General features: G+C 39.5%; 1 protein-coding gene across 1 annotated transcript; it reads left to right on the top strand.

Annotated features, from left to right (window-relative positions):
• The first annotated feature begins 6,136 nt into the window (after window positions 1–6,136).
• NPBWR1 (neuropeptides B and W receptor 1) lies at window positions 6,137–7,120 on the top strand. The gene has a single exon (XM_062501670.1). The coding sequence runs from the start codon at window positions 6,137–6,139 to the stop codon at window positions 7,118–7,120; it is 984 nt and encodes a 327-aa protein (XP_062357654.1).
• The last annotated feature ends 15,156 nt before the right edge of the window (window positions 7,121–22,276 follow it).

The raw sequence follows: 22,276 nt of genomic DNA on the forward strand, positions 1-22,276 counted from the left end.
TACTCCTTTTCATTACTTATTAACTTAGAGCAATCTTAGTAGTAGTAGTAGCACCCATGTATAAAAGGATGTACCATCATCTATGTTTGATCATCATTCCAAGGTTAACAGCTGGAGATTTTATTACCTTTCACCCCACTTTTGCAGATTGCTTTTGAAAAGACGAATCCAAAACACACCACACTGGTTTCATTAATGCAATGTACTGACTTTTTTGGTCCTGGTGCCTTATTATATACTCAGTTCATATGGACATGTGTGGAATAAAAGCCAATTTAAAATTCAAAAAGATGTATGTGACACTCTAGACTGAAGACATCAGCTGTGAATAATAACAGACAAACCAAAGTGCTATGGAAATTTAAGCAGCTTGTTGAGAAAGAAGATCTGGTATGCTATCAATTATTGAACTGCGCTTCAAAAATTGCTGAAGTGAATCTTCAGGTTTATCACATTTTTGGAGTAATTTTACCAGATAGCTTCCACATTTCAGTCACAAAACTCTTCTAAGGAGAATTACAAAGTTTAAGTGACAGTTGCATGCTAATTCAGTCCTGTAATCTGAGAGCTTTAATAGTGGGCTAAGAAAACCAGCAGCAGATGAGAAACAGTTTAAGGGTGTGAGCTTGAATGCAATCTCAAATTTGACAGAAGGAAAAAGCAAATTAACTGGACTGTGTTTCCATCAGCTAGGAGGAGGAGTGATGCACCCTGACAGACTAGGTATATAAGAAGAAACTTCATTGTGCTCTATGATGGTTTTTAAATGTCAGAGAGCTCGCCCAGGAAACCTTCACTGTGTATTGAAAACAGTAAGAATTAGGATTGGCTACAATGTCTTACCATGGCAAAGATAAAATTTTGAACCAGATTTTTGGAGCTTACCCAGAAGCTCTTAAATATCTCACAGTTTTGTTATGTTTTTATTAAAGATCTTGGAGATCTTGCATTGGAGAAAAAAGCCTTGGAGAAAAATAACTACATAAGTTAGCGAGCTTAATAAGGGAGGTAAAAAGCAGACATTTTTATTTCAGCTTTTGTAGGCTGAAGAGCACTAAAGTCTTTCAGAAGTTCTGATCAAGTTTGGACAGCTGCATTTTGTATTGCAGTTACTTCTGTTCTGTTGCTAATTTTTTGTCTTGCAAGTGGATTCCTTTCCCCTAGCAATTCAAATATTCGAATAGCAAAGTAAATGAAGGATTTATGGAACTAATTCCCAATATAGCAAGCACAGAATCTAATACAAGCCCAAAACCTTTATAAGAACCTACTGAAATGAATGGATTTTAAAAATTGCTAAGTTCATCAGACTGATGAGGCCAGACAGTTTATTTCACAAATGGAATAAAAAGACCAATAAATGTGATAAATACATTGAAGTTTGGTGATTTTTTTTTATTACCAAAAAATCCATACCTTGAAGACAAGAAAAACATGCACATAGGGTTTCTTGTTGAATTTATTTTTTTTATTATTCGGCTACTGCTTTTGCTTCTCTTCAATTGCCCTTGTTATACTTCACTCATAATGTACTAATTAACTTCATATATATATATACATATATACATGTGCACATGTATATATATATATGTACTTGGCTTTAGACCAAGCTGGAAAAGCTGCCTCTTCTTTTGTTTTAAAAAAAGTTCCTGGTACTAATCATGTTTTTAAAAAGCTTAGAATTGAATTCTAAGGCCTGCATGGTTCAGCTGCCCATCCAGCACACTGAGGTCTAACACTTATTCACACTGATGCTGTGCCAGAGCTCAGTTGCTCCCAGGGAGCACAGGGCAGAGAGATTAGTTCATTCTGTGAGACACAATCTCATTTTACTGGGGTGATTTTGAACTGAAACCAGTAAGATGTGATAGACACAGGTTGATTTCTTGCTGAGTAATGCAGTGCAAAAGACACTGTCCTCCAGTCCTACCTCACAGGACTCTTTACTTCTCCAAATACTGAGTTCACAGAAACCTGCAAACCCTGGCTAAATCAAAACAACCTGAAGCTTTGCCACAGGCCTTGTTTACTGATGTGAAACTTTGCTTTGACACTATCACAAAAAAGGACAGATAACAAATACCAAAAAAACCTAATAGAAGACACCACCAAAAAAACATTAAAAAAATTTTACTGAATGGTAATAAGTGGTCTTCTGATCTTGAACAGATATGGCAAAAGAAAAGATAGTAAGAACTTGTTTTGTCAGCTCTAGAGAGAAGACCTTGCAGTGTTCACACATGGATCATCACAATAGACAGAAAATGTTCTGTTCCCAGCTTCCATTTGGGCCAGGGAAATAACCAAAGGGTTTACAATCATTACAAAAGGTCATGGTTTGAAGTACAGATTTTATTGGGCAAATTGTCTGAAGAGGCCATGGTTCTGCCATCACTGGATGTTATTTGAAAGAATTAATGCAAGACTGAAAAGATTGACAGAATTTGTGAAGACTGGTGTAGAGAAGTCTGATCTTGATGTCACCTGACAAGTTTATTCCTATCCATCTAATAAATAGATCTATTAATTCAACATCTTTGCTCCCTCAAGGGCAGGAGGAGCACAGAAGGAGCCTCTCAATTAAATATTTTTTAAGTCCTCCCCATCTGCACTTTGTGTTGGTAAACAAGGCAGTGCCAAAGGTAGAAAATTAGTGCATTGCAGAGCTGCACCCTTGCTCCACAGCTGAGCTATTTTCTGTACTGATTGATGAGGCTGTCCTGAAAACAGAATTACATGCCGCTTTTTTCCCCACTTGACGTGATGGAAGTTCTTTAAAACTGACCCAGTTCTCTACTAAAATGGATTTAGTAAAAAATGGATTTTCATACATGGATTTAGACCACAGGAGGAAAGGATATACTATGAAATTCAGATATGGATCAATTGAATAGAGAAGGTACAAGACTTGTAGGCTCATTATGGTGAAATCTCAGCTCTTAGTGGCAATTCATGAAGTCATTTTCTCTTTTGTTGCTCATCTAGGTCACCAGATAATGATAGTGAAATACAGCAAAGAATCAATTATGACTTAAACTGCTCAAAGAAAATTATATATGACTTCTAACCTGGACATCATGAACTGCTTAAAGTATTCAGAAGGAAACACAGTCAGAGATATTCTGTATGCACAGAGAATGATTACAAATCAGTATTTTCTCATATGCTGTGAACATGCCTAATGACCATCTGGTTTGTCAGCAGGCACAGTTCTGCCAGAGGTAATGGGGTCATGCTTCATTGGCCAAGAGCATTGGCCTACAGATTTTAGTGGCTCCTAGACAATCTGCTGTGGTTATCAGTCTAAACTTTCCAATCCAAACACCCTCACCTTGTATAAGTTGTCAGGTTATTCCTAACACTTCTCATTTCTCTTTGCTTTCAGCTGAACGGAAGATGGTCTGTGCACCTGCTGGGACATTGAGTTACATGCTGTGGCTTGGACCTACCCACACAAAAACAGAATTTCTAAGTTAATAGTAGTCAGCTATAAACTTATAAAACCCTTTGACTGCCTTTCTGAGAAACTCATGTTATAAAAGGGGAAAATAATTCCTTTAACTGCTGTGTATGAGACCCAATATCTTTTGATGCCTTCAAATGCTACACCAATATCAGCAATGACCACCTTATAATAGAGGCAAGTTGTTTATATATATTTGCTGAACAGACAATTCCCTCAGTAATGACAGCAGTTCATATAAACACATCAGAGATTTACTAGGCCCAAAATCTATTTCTTCAGGTACAGGAAAGAAAGAAAACACAGATTCTTCCTAGTCAGATTTCTATTAGAATTGCATTTTTGACCCTGCACAGTTAAAAAACCCAAGACAGTCACTCCACGGAATAAAGTTATTGCTAAAGTTAGGGGATCTTTTTCTGGGGAGAAGGTTCCCTGTTCAACCAATGATAAACTGAAAGGAAGATTTTGGGTATAAGCACCATGGCCCAATGGCTGTGATAAAATTTTTGTACACATTTAGGTGATGTCACCTCCAGAATTTGCATGTAGGCAAGTAAGTGCACACAAAGCACCAGCATGGAAGAGCACCCCAAGAACCTTCTAGGAGCTCAGAAGTGGGAACTCTGTCATACTACTGCTACAATGTGGAGAATAAGCATATTGAGTTTTCCAAAGCTTTTTAAGACAACTGTACCTAAGACTAGGTCACAAAACCTGACTCAAATGCTAGCTTCTAATAAACTCCATAGCAACCCATACTTGGATTGTGAAACTATAGGCAAAAAAGGGAAGCAGAACTCCATGATGACCCTGCAGCCTAGTATTTATGTCATTCTCATGGGAGTACACAAGTGTGTGAACACCTTTTTCATCTCAAATATTAACGTAAAAGAAGTAAAAAATCACAGAGCAGATGGTGTATTCTGTATGGTGAAGTATCCTTTGCTGTATAATGTAGATAGTAATATGAAATAATGTAACACTGAGTGCTACAAAAAATCATAGCCACAATGAAGCAAAAGTACTTTGTGTACCCTTTATCATGTATTTACTTTATAATTTATTTGTTGGATTTTAAGATTTGTGATATCCTGCTGATCTAGGTGATTATGCATCATAATATGGGAGAATCAGAGCCAGGCTGTGTTTATCTCTCTCCATGGTACTAGTTTACAGGTAATAAACAGTTATGATAGTTTGCCAAAAGATGAATTTATTATGCTATTAGCAATTTATTAGTAATTATTGATAATGTATGTGGTCAGTCCTGCTTGTAGGATAAAAAAACAAAAACAAAAACAACAAAAAAAAAACCCACAAAAAAACCGTTTACACTTCTGATTTTAGAGATGCAGAAGTTTTGTCAAATGTATTACAAGCCCAAAGCATTCTCCCATTGAAAAAGCAACAAAAATGAAACTAAAGTTAGATAGATTTTATACCATGTACTTTCTGAATAAAGAAAAATAAAATGATAATCAGGAGCTCTGAATTACCCTTTTAGAAAATATTTCCTTCCCAGGGTTATATTCCACGTTATCGCTAGCACAGCATGGAGTCAAAGTGTCAGGCAGAGGCATAGGGACTACTGTGCATCCAACCTGCCTCTGAATCACACGTGCCATGAAAAATGCCTTTTCTTTGCAAGATCCCAGAATCATAGAATCCTTTGGGCCGGAAGGGAACTTAATAGCCATGTAGTCCACCCCCCACCCCCCCCCCCGCAATAAGCAAGGGCATCTTCAATCCGATCGTGCTGCTCGGATCCTGATTACAGCATCACTCTGCCCACGCCCCGCGCTCGGACAGTCCCGGGGCCAGGCAAGCGCTGAATACTCAGCTCTCAGACCCAGCACGACCAGCAGATGCCACCTGCAGCTGGGATCTCTCTCCCTAGTGCTGCACTGCCAGACCGCGAGAGGAGATGTGACTTCAGGTAATCGCACAAACCTCTTCGCAGTGCTCCAGCTTCCGAGTTTTAAAGCATCCTCTCTGCTGTTCCCGTTACCTGTTTCTTGCTGCCCAGATCGAGACGGACCCGGCTCAGGATCTCAGCAAAGATAACTCAGTAACTCTCAGGACCGAGCAAAGGAGCGGCACCGGTACATCCTTTCTGCACGGACCCGGCACCGCATCCCGCCGCTCCGGGAGCCGCACCGCCGCAGCCGGGGTGGAAGAGGTCAGTGCATCCTTGCTCCCCCTTCACAGCGCTCTGTCCCGTCGGGGAGGGGGCTACGTTTTGCTTTTTGGGGAGCACACAGAGGGCACCGGCTCCCCCCGAGAGCAGGAACTCCGCAGTCCGCGCATCCCCGACCCAGAGGCGCCGCCGAGTGCCAGCGAGGAAAGCGACCGGGTCGGACCTCTGGGCTCCCAGGCGAGCGCTGTCACCCTGGGGTGGCTCTGGTCACTTCGGGGGAGCCCGAGGCTGAGCGCTGACCCCGCACGGAGCTCCCACGATGTGGGAGGAGGGAAGGGGCAGCCGCTAGGACACATGGCTACTGGCTAAGCCTTTGGTGATCTTCCTTTGGTCCCATCAGAGTGACAGTGGGCAGCATATGTGAGATTTTGGTGAATGGACGTGCCAGAGCAAAGAGCAGAGGTCTCATCTATTTTTTCCTACTTCCAGGTCATCCTCACCACCACTGAGCCCAGCCGTCCTCTCCGGTGGCCATGGAGAACTCCTCCCTCCCTGAAATTAATTCCTCATGTGCAGACTGCACTGGGAGAGGACATGGGAGTCTGAATATGTCCACTACTCCACTAAGCCCCAGGTACTACATCACAGTGCCTGTCATCTACTCAGTCATCTGTGCCGTGGGACTGACAGGCAACACTGCTGTCATCTATGTGATCCTCAAAGCGCCAAAGATGAAAACAGTAACCAACATCTTCATCCTCAACCTGGCCATTGCTGATGAGCTCTTTACCTTGGTGCTGCCCATCAACATTGCTGACCACCTGCTCCTGCAGTGGCCCTTTGGAGAGTTCATGTGCAAGCTCATCATCTCCATAGACCAATACAACATTTTCTCCAGCATCTACTTCCTCGCTGTCATGAGCATTGACCGCTACCTTGTTGTGGTAGCCACCACCAAGTCCAGGAAGGTGTCCTACCGCACCTACCGAGCAGCCAAGATTGTGAGCCTCTGCGTCTGGTCCTTTGTCACTGTCATCATCCTGCCCTTCACTGTCTTTGCTAAGATACACAAGGAGCAGGGGCGCTCCCAGTGCGTCTTCGTGTTCCCCCACCCTGAGAGCGTGTGGTGGAAAGGCAGTCGGATCTACACCCTTATTTTAGGCTTTGTCATCCCGGTGTCCACCATCTGCACCCTGTACACCACCATGCTGTGCAGACTGAGACATGTGCAGCTCCACTGCAATGCAAAAGCTCTGGACAAAGCCAAGAGAAAGGTGACACTGATGGTGGCTGCTATCCTGGGTGTGTGCCTCTTCTGCTGGACTCCCTTTCACCTTAGCACGGTGGTGGCCCTCATCATGGACATACCACAAACTCCACTCGTCATTGGGATTTCCTATTTCATCACCAGCCTAAGCTATGCCAACAGCTGCTTCAACCCTTTCCTGTATGCCTTTCTGGATGACAGCTTCCGGAGGAGCTTTCGCAAGCTGATGGAACGCAGAATGGCCTCATAAAGCCAAGCCAGCCCTCTGTCCTGTCCTGTGTCCCTCTCAGAGTCACCTGCTTTTCCTGGGTGATCCCAGCCCAGAGAGTGCTTTCTCTCCAGTTTCCTTGTGATGACCCACAGGGCTTCAGGCTGTCTCACTGCCCAAGACATGAACTGGGCCCAGGTGGACCTTTCTCAGCTGTCCTGTACTCATTTCCTTAGCACTGCTTTCCTTGCCCTGTTTTTTTTTTTGTTAGTTTATTTGTTGCCTTTTTTTTTTTTTTTTTTTAGATTCCTTCTCTCTAATGTTCTTTCTGACCTGGGTTTGGAGCTCACAGACCTGCCATGAGTCCCTTTTCCATTTTTAAAAGCATTGCTTTGTGAACTCAAGCCGCAGGACTGTCTCAATTATCAGTGATTTGTAAAGCTCAATAAAAGTGTGTTACCAAGTGTCTTGCTTAATAATATCTCAGCCTCTTTCCTACTGTCTTTTCCTACTGTCCTTTCCATCTTTATGATGCTTCTATCCGCAGTCATCTGTTCTGTTGGTGTTGGATATTGACTTATGCAGCCTTAAGGCTGGTTCCAGTAGTGAAGGGGGAGAGAAGAGGTGCAGAGTTTGTTATCAGAGACTGCACTTGCTCCTCTGCATCCTTCACACAGACTGTGCAGTCTGCAGTGGATAGCAGGACAGAGCTCTCCTTTGCTCTTGGCTAGTTTCTGGCTAGCTGAGGCAGAGAAGCTTCCTGGACTGTGTTTTTTTTCCACTTCTCTCCGAGGAAATATTTCCCCAAACCAGTTGGGGGAGGGACTGCTTGAATCTGTTTCCTAAAGGGACCCCATTCAGAGACTTTCTCCCTGTATTTTCCCTAAACCAGGACAAATACCTACATGACCTGCTTACCAAAGTCTTGCAAACTCAGCAATAACTCCAAAGGATAAGGAATAAATAAAGGTATTGAGCTAATTTCATTTTACAAGAGAGCAAGATAAGGTAATCAAAATCCTTGACAGCATATAAAAGAGATATCAGTCTGAACTTGAAGAAAAAAGGGCAAGCCCACCCTAGTGAATAAAAGACACAGGTATGGATTTGGAGCCACTTGCTGCAGAAAACAGTTTAACTGTGCACTTAGTCACTGTAGTTTATAAAAAATGCAGCTATTGTTTATATGAGAAGTGGTGATTACTTCATTATTTGTCATGTGTTTATGGGCTGTTGCACTTACAGATATTTAGTTTGTGGTCCTAGAAATCAAAATCAGAGGACATCTTCAAAACCAATTACCTTTTAAGGGTTTGAAAAGATTCTTCTGAAACAGGGGGAATATCCTGAGTTCTTCCCTGAGAAATCACAAAAAACTTGCAGTGGTTAGGCTACTCTTAAACTATCTCTCACATACTTACATTTCTTGGTATGATTTATTAATATTTTTGTTAAGAAGGAGAAATGAAATAAAAACGTTTTAAAATATTCAAATGGTAGGTTAATTTTGCCTGATGGAAGAGAGAGAGGGTGAATGAAAGTTTCACTAAAATTCACATGTCCAAACACTGCAAGAGGAGGTTTTTTTCCTCCTGTCTCATCTCCTCTTTTAGCCCTCTAAGGAAAATTACAAAAATGTTGAGGACTGAGAAAAATATTTGCAATTGCTTAACATTTCTTATCTTAGTGGTCTTCACTGCACCTCCCTGCAGTGCTAAATGTGATAGTGCAGATGCTAAATCACTGTAACACAAGTTTTGTTAGATATTTTCCCCTCAACTGAATACAGAGAGTGGGAAATGTGATTAAGGATTTGCATTTCCACTTACACAGGAGGTCATGATGACTTTCAGGAGGTGCATAAGGATTTGTATGGCACATGCAGGTTGCTCCTGAGAGACCTTGCACAAGGTCCTTTCCCATTGCTGCAGTTTAAAGTTCTGCCATAGGCATATGGAAAGTTTATTTCACTAAATCTTCCCACAAAAATGCCAGATTAAAATTTTACTCACAGATTTTAGCAACTATGCATGCCTGATACTTATTAATAACATACAAGTGTGTTGACAATTAAATCATTTCTCCTTATAAGACATTATTTTTCCCTGAGACAGTCAGTGCTAAGTTCAACACCCAGTCTAGATGTTATGGAAATGGAAGGATTCCTTTGGGGAAAGACAATATTGTTCTGTTTCACTGGGGGTGTGTACAATCTGACTCCCATCAGACACAGAACCTGTCATTTGAAAGAGCAAGCCAAAAAAACTGTGGAGCACCCATTTCCACACCACACAGAAAAGATGTTCTTCAAGAACCAGTGTCCCACACTTCATCTTTCTGCCTTTTCCCACCAGCTGCCTGGTGATCTTGCCACAGAGACAGAATTCAGCCTCTATGGACAAAGCAGCAAAATCTCTCTTTTTAGGCTGCTGCTACACATAGCACCTCACTTTTATTCCTTAGTCATCATCTTCACAACAGCATTATTTGCTTAAAGACTACATATGGCCTAAAAAATAAACAGTTCTATTCTCAGAACAGACATGTGCAGCACCATTGTGCCCTCATTAGTTGTGATCCTTCCCTGAAAACTGACTAATGGCAGTAAAATAAAATTCCCTGTCGAACTGTCACCTTAGTTGCACAGATTTGAACAGTGTGATAGTGACTACCTAAGTGTTTTGGTCATGCTGCTATGCAGCTACCTTTGTCTCATCAGCTGTCAGGGCTCCTTTTTACCCCCAGAAATATCATTGAAACTTTGGTAGCTTTGTTGTGCTTCTGGAAGACCTACTCTGTATCTATACATTGAATGCATTTCTAAGACACTGAGTGGTAGTGGTGGTAAGTTATAAGAACAGTCTGATTTCTATTCCATTTTTATCTAGATTTGAATACCAAAATTTTAACTATTCCTGAGCAATCTAATCTGGTTCAAGTTCTTAAATAAATAAAGGACTTTCTAATCTAGATCAGTGTCGAGAGGGTTCTTTAAAATCTTTGTATTTCTCAGGAAATAGGAAAGCATTTTAAAAAATACCTTTCCTCTTAGTCAGTGCTTCATTTCAATGTTTTCCCCGTGGTCATTTTTTGTTTTCCAAAGGGGAAAATATGCGATGAAGTGTCTATTAGCAAATTTCACTTCAAAATGTCTTGGGCTGCATGTCTTTTTTCTAATAGGTGATATCATCCTTCACTAAATTCCTTCTCATTCTGAAGCCACATCTTACCTGTTCTTCATGCTCCACTTAAACATTTCTTATTTCTGGAGGAGGAATTTATTCTCCTGTTCAGACCATTTTTAATCAGCTATAATGAACAGTTGCACACTGTGAGACAGTAGAGTTGCTGTAAGGAAGTATTTTTTATGTATGGAAGTATTTTATATATACAAAAATGAGTAAAATAAAAATAAATCAATTTTCCCCACAGCATAACCATAACTTGCAACTGATATTGCAGATATTTGATGTAGATTTCCAGAGGAAAAGCAGAGGAAAAACAGACTATAGAAATAAATAAATAGAATAGAAACAAATCTTCTGGCTACTTATGCCTCATCCTTCCCCTCTCTTTGTACTACCCTGACTGGTGTTAAATTCAGCATTTTGAACTGTTGTCCACTGCTTAAAAGCATGCAGCAGATTTTGGGGGGAAGGGGGAGGGGATTCTTGGGGGTGAACAAGGTGGAAGGAGCAGACAGGGCTATGTTCTCAGGATTGTGGTTAGTTAGAGCACAAGGAGCACACACCTGTATAATGCCTGCTGCCTTGCTCTGCAGAAAGCAGAGATGGGAAAAGTTCTGGGACCCAGAAGGGTGTGAGCCTTGGATGAAAACAAAGGATGACAGCAGGTGTTTGCTGATTTGATTGCAGTAAAGCCTCATAAGTCAAGGCAGGAGAGAACGGTGTCATTTTTTTCTAAGTCATCATTCAGCTTCCCACATGCTAAAAAATTGTGATTAAACACAACCAGCTTGTGGTGCACTGTCAGCACCAAAACTTCTCAATGCCTTGACTTCTAAAAGACTTACACTGTTTTTCATTAAAATCACTAAAATAATTTCATTATTATTGCTATATAGCAAGCTATAGAGACCCAGAGTGTGTGACTGTCAAGCACCCCTTCAGCCAGGAATCTGAGTCCATGTGTCCCTTGGTGGCCGAGACACATCCTGGGAGCTCTGGTTACAGACACCTAGCAAAACAGATATTCTATCAGGACTATGAGTTTTCTATAAATTGTGTTTAAAAATCACCCTGCATATTTTCCCAGCAACAGAATTTTTACCTGGATACTCCTGATTCAGCTGTCCCAAACCCAAAGGTGATGTTGACCACCACTCCTGTGTTTCCAGTTCCAGGATGTTTTCAATTCCTGCTTCTTTTTATCAATGAAAAAATACTTTTGTTCTAATTTGAGAGCAAAATCTTACACAGTTTCTTGTACTTTGCCAAAATATGTACACCCATTTCTAAAGAAAATTATTACTCTATTTTTAAGTCCAATATTTTAGCAATATTTTTGTCATAAGGACTTTATCTTAAATGAAGGATATGCTAATTTTGCCTATTTGTATTTAAGCAGATGGAGTTTTTCTCTGCAAGTTCTGAAGTTCTGGAATTTTCAGAGCCTAGAAAAAATGTAAACATTCCTTTTCCAGACTAGTCCCATGAGGCCCCATTCAATGTCATGACACCCAAAATCTTAAAACATAATTAAGTTAATTGCTGATTAAACAAAGAGAAAATAAGGATCTTCTATTCATCCTGTGCAGACAGCAGATGAAAGAGCAGTTTATAGGCTTGAATTTAACAGACCAACATTTAGTCTAACATTGATGTTGTTGTCTAACACACAGCACACATCTTGCAGCTGGCAAATGCCCTGTGTGTTCACATGTGCAAAGTAAACTAGTCAGCATTAAAAGAGGCTGTGATTCTTTTGCTCTTTCTGGTAAGCAGCTGCTTTTGTGAGCACCCCAGTCATGACAGGGAAATAATTCTGTTCTTAACCCTGACTGAGGTCTAATTGCTCACCAGTGGCAGTAAGGATCCTTCAGAAAAGCTCTTCACAGTTACAGTGCTCCCCAGTCCCCTTGGCTGTTTGGCCTCTTTCTGCTTCAAAATAGTTCCACTGTGGACAATAGAAAAATTTTATTTCTTAACAGAACAAGACTTTTACGTTGTTTTGCCAATTTAAAACATTATTGCAACACGAGGCAACTGCTTTTTCTGCTTTGCAACGTAAAAGAAAAATAAATTAAATTCTGCATAAATTTTATATCTTTTCCATTTATCCCATCTTTGTTAATAGTCATCTTTAGGAAGCATGAAGAAAACATACAAACCACCAACTTACTGGTATTTGAGGCTCCACAAATGCTTCCAAAATATTTTTCTACTTACAAAATTTCTATGCCACCAGAGGGAGTTCAAAGACAAATTATTCAGCAAAGGTACTGAGTGGAATTGAATTTCTGCTGTCATGTCTGACACTGAGCATGCAATTTTCTATGTAAGGTGTCTTTTCCTCAAAAATTCTTAAAATTCATAATTCTATGACAAGCAGAATTAAAATAGCTTTAATAAAGGTCAGAATTTTCTAGAGGTGTGATCCTAAACCTGCTTGCCATTTTTCTGTTTCTTTTTAAGCATCCACTTCCAGTGTACAGTTAGAATTCTTCCCGGGAAGAATGACGTCTGGATGCAGCTGAAGACACAGCAGGTGCTGCACATTCCCACTTCCAGTCAATCAGCCCCCCAGAGGGACGGGTTTGGGGGAGGACTGGGCAGGTGTCACTGACATAAAGCAGAGGCTATGTCAGCTTGCAGAGGTTCACTCTCCTCTACACCATTCCTCAGAGCAGGGCAGCCCTGTGGAGTCCCAGCTGCCTCCAGGCAAGGATTTGTGTGTCTCTGTGCTCTCCTTCACACTATTTTCGTTAGCTGGAAATTTCTTCCCCCTTTGACTTTTTCCTGCCCCTGATTCCTATTATCCCCAACTGTATTTGATATTTTGGATGCTTCCCCTCCTTTCAGCTTTCAGCCCCGAGATGGCACTGGTTCTTCACTGACAAGCCATTCAGAAAAATCAGAGTTTAACACCTAAATCAGAGTTTAACACCTAAAAATAAATATTCCCGAGAGATAATGTGAACACTGTGTTAGCAGATAATACAAATTAGCAAGGGGAAACAAAAAAATACTGTTTCTTTTATTGTAAAAGATATACAAAATAGCATGAACCCTTTTGCATTTTTTAAAAAATGGAGGTCAGTACTTTTTAACAGGTATCGGTTGAACAAAGTATGCTGAAATCATAGGAGTAGTTTGGGTTAAACATAGATTAAAATTCCTTTATGCTCCCATATTCAAATTTTTAGTTCAAGCACTAGACAGATCAGTAAGGGAAGAGATTATCAACCAAAACTTTCAAGTCCTTAAACAAAACTAGGGATTTCCTTTAGAGAAGATATGTCCAAAGTATTTTATTTTTTTAAGGTGTAGATTAAGGAAAAGAAAAGCTATTTGATTCTAATAAGGAGCAAGTAGCTTAATAATTTAAATATCTGGCAAAATTCTTGGGAGCTGTAAACCATGCAATGGGCTTGGATACAAGTAGTGAGATTTTCCCAAATGAATAGCTGACAGTGTAAGATGTTTTAATAGAATATTACAGGCTCAGGTGTTGCTACAGTCCCCTGCTATGCTGCAGTGTATATTTATGTTTCTTACTGGATGGAAGACACACAACAGGCCAGTGTGGCAGCAGATCCCTGTGGGAGGAAATCTGGGCTACACTGCGTGGCACCTGATGGGTAAGCACTCCTCAGCTCTAGCTCTGAGGTGTTTTCCTTCTGCATTACATCCCTGCCTCCTGAGGCCAACTCAGATCAGTGGGAAAACGTTAGAATAGTGGAAGTGCTGATTGATTGTTGTTATTTACTGCTGATAATGTGGTAGCACTGAGATCCTAACAAGTCTGGGTTATCATGGTAGACGTTCACCCACCTACAGAAAAGGAAGAGCTGCACAAGAGAATTTGCAAACTGAGACCTTACTTTCCTGAAGACACTGGTTTCCTGGAACACTGAGAGGACCATGAGCCTGCTTCCCTTCTTGTTTCAGGAGAGACATGTACTTCCCAAGGTGTATTTTTCACTTCTGCATTGTAGTCACCTTAAAAATGAAGCTGAAAAATTACACATGGGCTTTTATGCCTCACTCACTGAATCTGTGTTACAAAATGGATCTTAAGCTAAAGAAATAACAAGGCTGGTTTCTGGTTGGCATAGTGACATAGCAGCAGAATGCTATATAAAACCATCATGTGATTTATATTAAGTACCTATAGAAGCTATTGTCTTCATATTTGATGAGCCTTAAAGTTTGACATTTGTTCTCTGTGATGAGCTAAAGCTACTCAACTATCAGCAAGACCTAGTGGCATAGACCACTGCTGGTTTGTGGTGTTGCAACATGTGATGGGAAATTCGGACAACTAAATGTGTAAACTTATTATAAAGAGAAAAAGCACCTAGGTCTCATTTTTGGAGATACCTTGGCCATTTCAAAAACCCAGACTCAAATCTAAAAAAGACTCATCAAACAGATCTTCTAAAGAGTAAGAAGCATTAAAAGAAAAAGATTCAAAAGATTATGGTGATTTTCCCCTTCTTCCTAAGTTTTGATACTTCTCTGATATGCTTCTTCACAGAGGTTATATATGGTAAAGAGAATACTTAATAGCTAAATATCTCAAAGACTGCTATTCCCAAAAAACTCAGAATAAACTTCAACTCTGTTGACAAACTTTCTTGGTGTGATGAAGAGTTCCCTGACTCTTACTTAAAATACACTAAAATCAAAAACACACCAAGATATGTCGCCAACTAAATAAATTGTGGCATAAATTACTTAGAACACAGTTAAATAAACCAAGCCAAATCAGAATATATGACTGCAGAACCAATGCAGAAATCACTCTAATAAGCCCTACTGTAGTTAGCAATCATATTTTGAATTTTTTCCCCTATGTCAATTACTGGGCTTTTATTCAAGGTTGATTAAATCTGAGATGGCCAGTTTCCATCCTCTGTGACTAGGCAGTAAATGAAGTGGGTCTCAGTGGCTATACTACACATTTAATTTTTTCCATGTTTTTAAGAACCACTACCACTGAGTTACAGTACTACACTTACAAGCATTCATGAAAAAAATAATATCCATTGTAAAATGCAGGAACAAATCCACTATTTCAGACTTTCCATTCTAGATCAAACCAATGATCACGTATGTCAAGTACTCTATTTTTGATGGATCTTAAATTATGTCTCTTGACGTGATGATGTACAGCTGTTTTCAAGGACATTATTACATAATGTGTGTGGGCAGGTGGCAAACATTGTTACCTGTCAGAATTAAATCTGGCAAGGCAGAAATAGAAACTTATACCATTCTTTCAATTATTTGTGCAGTGAGAGCATAGAGTGGGCCAAATAGAATTCTCCTGGACTGGGCATCCTGCAAAATCTTGCTTCAAGATTTTGATCATAAATATAACCAAACCCAGTCAAGTTTAAAACAAGGAAATAAGTGGGCAAAGGAAGAAGTTCTAAAGAATCTTAAGGGTAGGAAAAGCAAAGCAAATACAGAAATTATGGATAAACCTAGATTTCTTTCCAAAATATGGCCTGAAAATTGAGGAGAAAAAGTGCAAAATAAAAGACAGAAGCTCTCCAGCAAGCTAGAACAGGTGAGCAGATGACCCCACTTGCTGCATGTCAACAGGACCCAATTCCATTCACCAGTTAGATCTGCTCATGGAAGGATTGTGTTCGACTCACCAGCTGATTCAGAGAGGGAGGATAAGGAAATGCCTAAAGCAAGAATGAATACCTATTCTAGATTATTGTAGCATTTGAAAGACAAATGGACTTATATACAATGCCATTATTCATCCAATATGTCACTTTATTATTAACACCTACATGCTACATTAGATTATTTCTTCAAAACAGTTCTACAATTAAGACAGATTTCCCGTACTACTTTGGGAAGAGTCCAGGTTCTGCTGGTTTTTCTCAAGCTTAACATCACTGAGGATGTTAAGTCAGGAGCTTCTTTTCCTTCCATGCTTACTTCTCCCCATCAGTCATCCCATCAATCACAGGTGCTCTGCAAAAATACTTTCTTCTACTTTGAAAAAGTAGAAAAGTAGTCTTTAACATGTCCCTATGAGAGACGCAAACTTCACTGTGCATTTGCTCTTGTCTTCTGAGCTGCCTCAATCAAGTTTATGCTACCACTTAAATGAAGGAACATGTTCATTATTGAAGTATCAGTTGCTCTTCTGTTCCTCTCTTTTCTACTTTTAGGAGACTCCTGCACACTCTGCACAATGTTTCCCACTGCTTCTGCAAGAGGAATTTATCATTTATGGTGTACTGCAAGCATTTTTAGAAATTCCACTGTGCCTGCTAAGAAGTACACAACTGTCAGGGGCCATGAAGAAAAGCAAAGCAAATAAAGGCATCAGTAATGTTAATTCTTAGACAACGGAAAAAAAGATGTGGCATAAGCCACATAAATAACTGCTTCGTTTGTTGTTAAAATGTGTTTGTACTCAGAAAAACATCTTGCAGCAATTTCTTAAAATCTGACCCAAAATAGGATATTAATAGGAATGAGGAGAAGATTGGCTCCCATGCTGGGGATGCTGCACCTTGTCTAGGGAACCCAATGCGATTCTCAGGCAAGGGTTATGGACCCCCTCAACATGTAATAGTAAAATTACCAGATGCTATGCTTGCACATATGTATAAATCACTTGTAAACACATAAAGTGAAGCAATTTATGACACTAAATGAAGAAATGATGGGCTTAACCATATAATTTCTTTTATATGAGATTGTAAAGAAAAAATATTATGAACTCAAGATGTGGCTAAGCACTAAAAGCTATAATACTAATATGCACAAGGAATCAGCCAATCTAAATCATTTACTAAACTAATGAAAATCATCCAAATCTTACATAAAATCTTCAACCACTTTCCCAGCAATTTTATTGCAATGAATGGGTCCAAAACCTATGTCTTCAGCAGTGTTCACAGTATATTATATATGTATTATAACATAGTATGTTAATTCAATTGCTCCAAAATTAAATTACAAAGTTTTTAACTCCATTTTATTTTACTTTCTAACAGAAGATTTAACTTGGCAATATTTTATTATCATTAGACAAAAAACCTGACTGTCAAGTTTTATGTTTTTATTGCATGTTGCATGTGCAGAATTGTAGCTACAATATGCTAAATAGAAAACTATGGCTAAAAATTAATTTTCTATATATTTGGAACTCTGCTTACAAAAATAAAATGTAATTGCAAGTGCCTGAGAAATTTATGCATTGTGTAATTAAAAAGTGCTAGAAGTACAGTTATAGACTTGCTAATAATCTTTCCATTTCCTTCCCCCTTATTTTAAATATTGCTTCATCTTAGATGATTTATTTCTTTCTCTCATAACAAGAGAAGCTTTTCCAAAATGATGATTTTTATAGAGCTTCACTATTTGTTTTGCAAGGGAATAAGTTTCCAGAAACTGTTTATATTCAGCAATAAGCTCTTACATAATTATTTTAAATACGGCAACTTTATGAAAACCTCCTAGAGCACCTTGGTTTAATGAAAATTAAATCAGAGCTGTTCAGTATATTCCACTGCTCGGAATAAAATGTAGTTTGAATGGGAAGAAAACCACAACCAGACAAAATAACCCCCAGGTCTTTGAAATTATACATTCAAACCTTGGCAATGTTTACCTGGAAGCAGCTACTTCACTGCAGCCAGAGTAGAGATGATTGCTTTTCCATCACTAACCTTAAGAACCGGGGGAAAAAAACAACTCTTAAGAGAAACAGGGAGCAACAGGAAAGAATTTGCTGCAGGAAGGATGATAAGCATAGGCAAAAAAGCAAGGACAAAACTGAAAATAGGAGTCCTTGGTTCTGTCTTTTCATGCTCTCTTTGTACCTTCCAGAGAATAAATGATGCATTGTTTAAAAAGCCTTAGCTGCAAGGAAAGATGTGCAGTTGAGGTGCTCTTTGCAGTCTCATTCAGTTGCCTGTCCAAAGGCTGCCTAATTCTACCTCTGTACCAGTTTAAAGCAGAGAGGGCCTTCAGAAGGGATGTGCTAACAAAAAGCCTCCCTGAGGATCCTCAACACCAAAGACAGTGTTTATCTGCCACGAAAATAATGATTTCCTGGGTTGTAAATGCATGTTTCCCAGTCTAACCAGAGTCTGATCTGCATCCAAGACCTTTCTTGTTTTCACTGCAGCTGTCATGTCTGAATGCAGAAACCCATCCTGAGCAAGTGTGAGCTTATTAGGAAGTTACTTAAACAAAGTATTTCCAACTGCCTCTGAAAAGGACTTTGTAAAAGCAATTTTACTTTTTCTGTCTGTTTACCTACATGGTAACAGAGATAAAAGAGCCATGTAGCACATCACACCTCGTGTACTGTTTGTCAAGACACCTTCACTAACATAAGCATGACAGGCAGCACTTGGTCTGAGGAACAAGCTTGAAACACTAACAGATACAACAAAGACACATTGCAGGGACAGAATAATTTCTCTGTGGAGAAACTATAACAACTGTGAAGTACATTTCAAAGCCGAAGTGTTGTTCAGGGTTGGCAATGTGGGAATAAATAAATGGAAAAGTTCAGCTAATGTGCTTTGATCGAGGTCTGTCCAAATTTTGAGGTTGCTTTTGCCATCCTCTGTGAACCAGCTCCTCAGGGGGGAATTCTGTCTAACTGAAATTATAATGACCATATTCTAGCAACCTGCTTTAGATGAGCTGAAGATGGAAATGTCTTTAACTATACTTTCTTGAAGTACAAGCTGAGCAGTTGTTATCAAAAACCCTAAGAAGGAAGAATAATCTTTGCACCATCAGAAAGACATTTCTGGTCACATTATGGCTGTCGCAGGTAGATTACTCGTGATTTGTATCAAGATATTCACCTTCAAGAGGAAATATTTTCTCATTGAAGTTTCCAAGAGACAGTATTTTATCCAAGCAGGGGGGTGCTGGAAAGAGTTTTTTCTTAAAGAAAAAAGATTTTGCTTTATTTAAAGTAAGTACTATTAACATTCTAATAATGATTTGTAGGATACAGGCATTACACATATTTAGTTTCACCCAGGTATATCATCCCTGTATATCATACAGTTATGCAGGCTTATAGATTGCACTAGTACTCTTATCAATATTTTTATAATAACACAGTAACTCAAAGAAGAAAACAGATTACCAAAACACACAAAATAATGCCCTTTTTTAAAATGGAAATAGTTCTCCTTCTGAGGGAGCTTTGATAGGAGTTAAAACATCAATTTTTTACCTATTACACTGATCTATAACTCTTTAGAATATGAATTTCACATGTACACTATGAGCTCTCATATGCTTAAAAGAAAAAAAAATCATCTTCCTTTGAGCTGCTCTTCTTTTAGAATCTTCACTTTTTTATACTACCAGAGTCCTTCGCCATATCTCAGATAGCAGAAGTGTAAAATAATCTCTTCATGCATATACATCAGCACCAGGTTCTGAGAAAAAAATTGTTAAATAGAGAATATAAACACTGAAGAGTTGATTTACTCAGTTCCTCAATAGTGTAAGTTCACAGCAGCTAAAAGAGGGCAGTATTATTTTTAAAGGATTTTGTCATATCAGGTTCATACATTTATCTATGGTCCCATATCCTCAAATTCATTTTACTGCACTACAGCTGATTCTAGATTTTCCTTTATCACAGACAGTACCACTGGTGAATTTTAAGACTGAGATATAATGATTAGTCTCTAGTTAAAGCTTTTGACATCAAACAAAGGTCCAGGCTACTTTGCACTGTATTGTCCATGCTGAAACCTCAGTCTTACAAACAAGGCAAAGGGCTAAAGACACAGTCACCCACTCCATTCACATGAGTATTTTCTACTTGTTCATTGCACTGTGCAGATCATGTTCTGCTAGATACAAATGTAACATTCCAAAGCTCATAATTTCTGTTTTTTAAAAAGTACTAGGTCATTTGTAACTTCATGAAGATCAGCAACAGCTTCTTCATGGCATAAAGAAATTACCATGTCTCAAATTACCTCCAGGGAGGATTTTTTAGTTTTTTTCTAGTTTGATTTTTCCAAGTTAGAAAACATCTTTTGAAAGCCTCAGTAGTGCATTTGGTTGGCAGTTTCCACCTAAAAGCTAAAAACAAAATGTGAGATTTAAGTTCAAAATTAGCAGTATTGAAACCCAGCTAGTATGAACAGGAGGGGAAAAAAAAAAAGCCCTCTTAACCAAATTTTATATAAAGAGGAAAGCCTGTGCATCAGAACTACCAAGTGATCACTGTTTGGAATTGGTGCTCTTTCCTAAACAAGGATGTGGACTACAGCAGGGGAATAAGTTATTTAGTTACTCATGGTAGTGTTGTCTCCCGGGGCTTTTTGAATAGTTTTTTAATTCCTGCCTTTAATGCACACTTCCTTCTTCAATGACTAATCAGCATGGATAAAGTCAGACCACAGAATGAAAATCATCCTGTTATCTGGCAAACATTTTCTGCCATCCTGTTTGTGTACCCTTGTAGTACTTCGTAAACCTTGCCCTCCTTTCACCTCCCCTCTGCTGTTCATCCACTCCTCCGCTGACCTTTGTATGACAAAGAGGATAACCACCATTAAGGATAGATGAACCCCCAAATATTGGTGCTTTGGTGTCAGCAGCTGCCAAATCATTTGGACATGCTGAGGGCTGGAGTTTCACCTCTTGAGAGCCTTCAGAGCTTGCTCAGGAACAAGACAGGAAGGGGCATTGGATACCCTGGTGCCAGTGGAGTGTCCACAGCCTAACCTAAGTGACAATGACACAGGGGTACGACATTTTCATGCACTACAGGCTAGAGGGAAGAATTAAAAGTCTGAGAAGAGTCAGCGGTATTTCCAGCGCTGTATTTCAGGTGACAGAGATGACCAAAACAGTGAAAAAATGTGGAAAAAAAAAGTACAAGCCCCATCACCTTTCTGCCTTCTCCCTCCTGCAGGCAGTGCACCTCCTTCCAAATTCTAGGCAAGTTGCTATGGAGACTATCAGCATGGCTACAAAAATAGGGAGGAATTGTATATTTAATCCGTATATACATTATTTAATTTCATTAAAGAAAGAGAAATGGTACAAGGCAGCAGACCCTGTTATTAAGACAGAGGAAGGAAGGAAGGAAGGAAGGAAGGAAGGAAGGAAGGAAGGAAGGAAGGAAGGAAGGAAGGAAGGAAGGAAGGAAGGAAGGAAGGAAGGAAGGAAGGAAGGAAGGAAGGAAGGAAGGAAGGGAGGGAGGGAGGGAGGGAGGGAGGAAGGAAGGAAGGAAGGAAGGAAGGAAGGAAGGAAGGAAGGAAGGAAGGAAGGAAGGAAGGAAGGAAGGAAGGAAGGAACTTTCTGCAAAAGGGATCTTAAGTCACAATCAGCCCTTTGGTCAAGGTCACCCAGAGCAAAAGAACATCAGCAAACACTGCCCCTCTTCAGTTGAGAGCAGTTAGTGCTAAATGCCCATCAATGACTTTCATTTTTTTTTTTTGTTTTGTTGAACTTTTGCAACCTAACAATGGAAGTCACATCACTACTTTCCTCCTGTTTTGCACCTTGATATAGCATTAGGAATTTATTCCCTTCTCTAAGCAAAGATGTCTGGGGACAACTTCAGCCCCGGTAGCTCTGTAAGAAGGCACTGGGCATAGATGTCTCTGCCTCAAACTCAGCTATCTGAAAAGAAACAATGCAGAAAAAGGAAATAAGAGAGGAAAGCGAGCAACGTATGACAGGGGCTTTCAAATTACAAGATACACAGTTAGATCCAGCCTTTACATTTCTCCCATCCCTTTAAGAGTCCAAAATATTCCTACATTGTTTAATAAATTTGAGAAAAATAGGTAAATACAGAACTTTGTATATAAGGAGAGCTGGAGAAGGAGAGAAAGAGAAGGTAAGGGATTCTACTAATTGCTCCTGGGGTTTATTTTACTTTCTTAAAACTAAAGTGCACTTAACACTTGCTCAACAACCACTTCAGAAATCCTTTACAACTCAAAGCTTTTTAATGGTAGTGTACAGATGGATAGAG

This window comes from Cinclus cinclus, chromosome 1, assembly GCF_963662255.1.
Source record: "Cinclus cinclus chromosome 1, bCinCin1.1, whole genome shotgun sequence".
Lineage (NCBI taxonomy): Eukaryota > Metazoa > Chordata > Aves > Passeriformes > Cinclidae > Cinclus > Cinclus cinclus.

Bases quoted from the DNA above. Each gene is read 5' to 3' on its own strand.
- NPBWR1 (XM_062501670.1), top strand. From the start codon at position 6,137: ATGGAGAACTCCTCCCTCCCTGAAATTAATTCCTCATGTGCAGACTGC.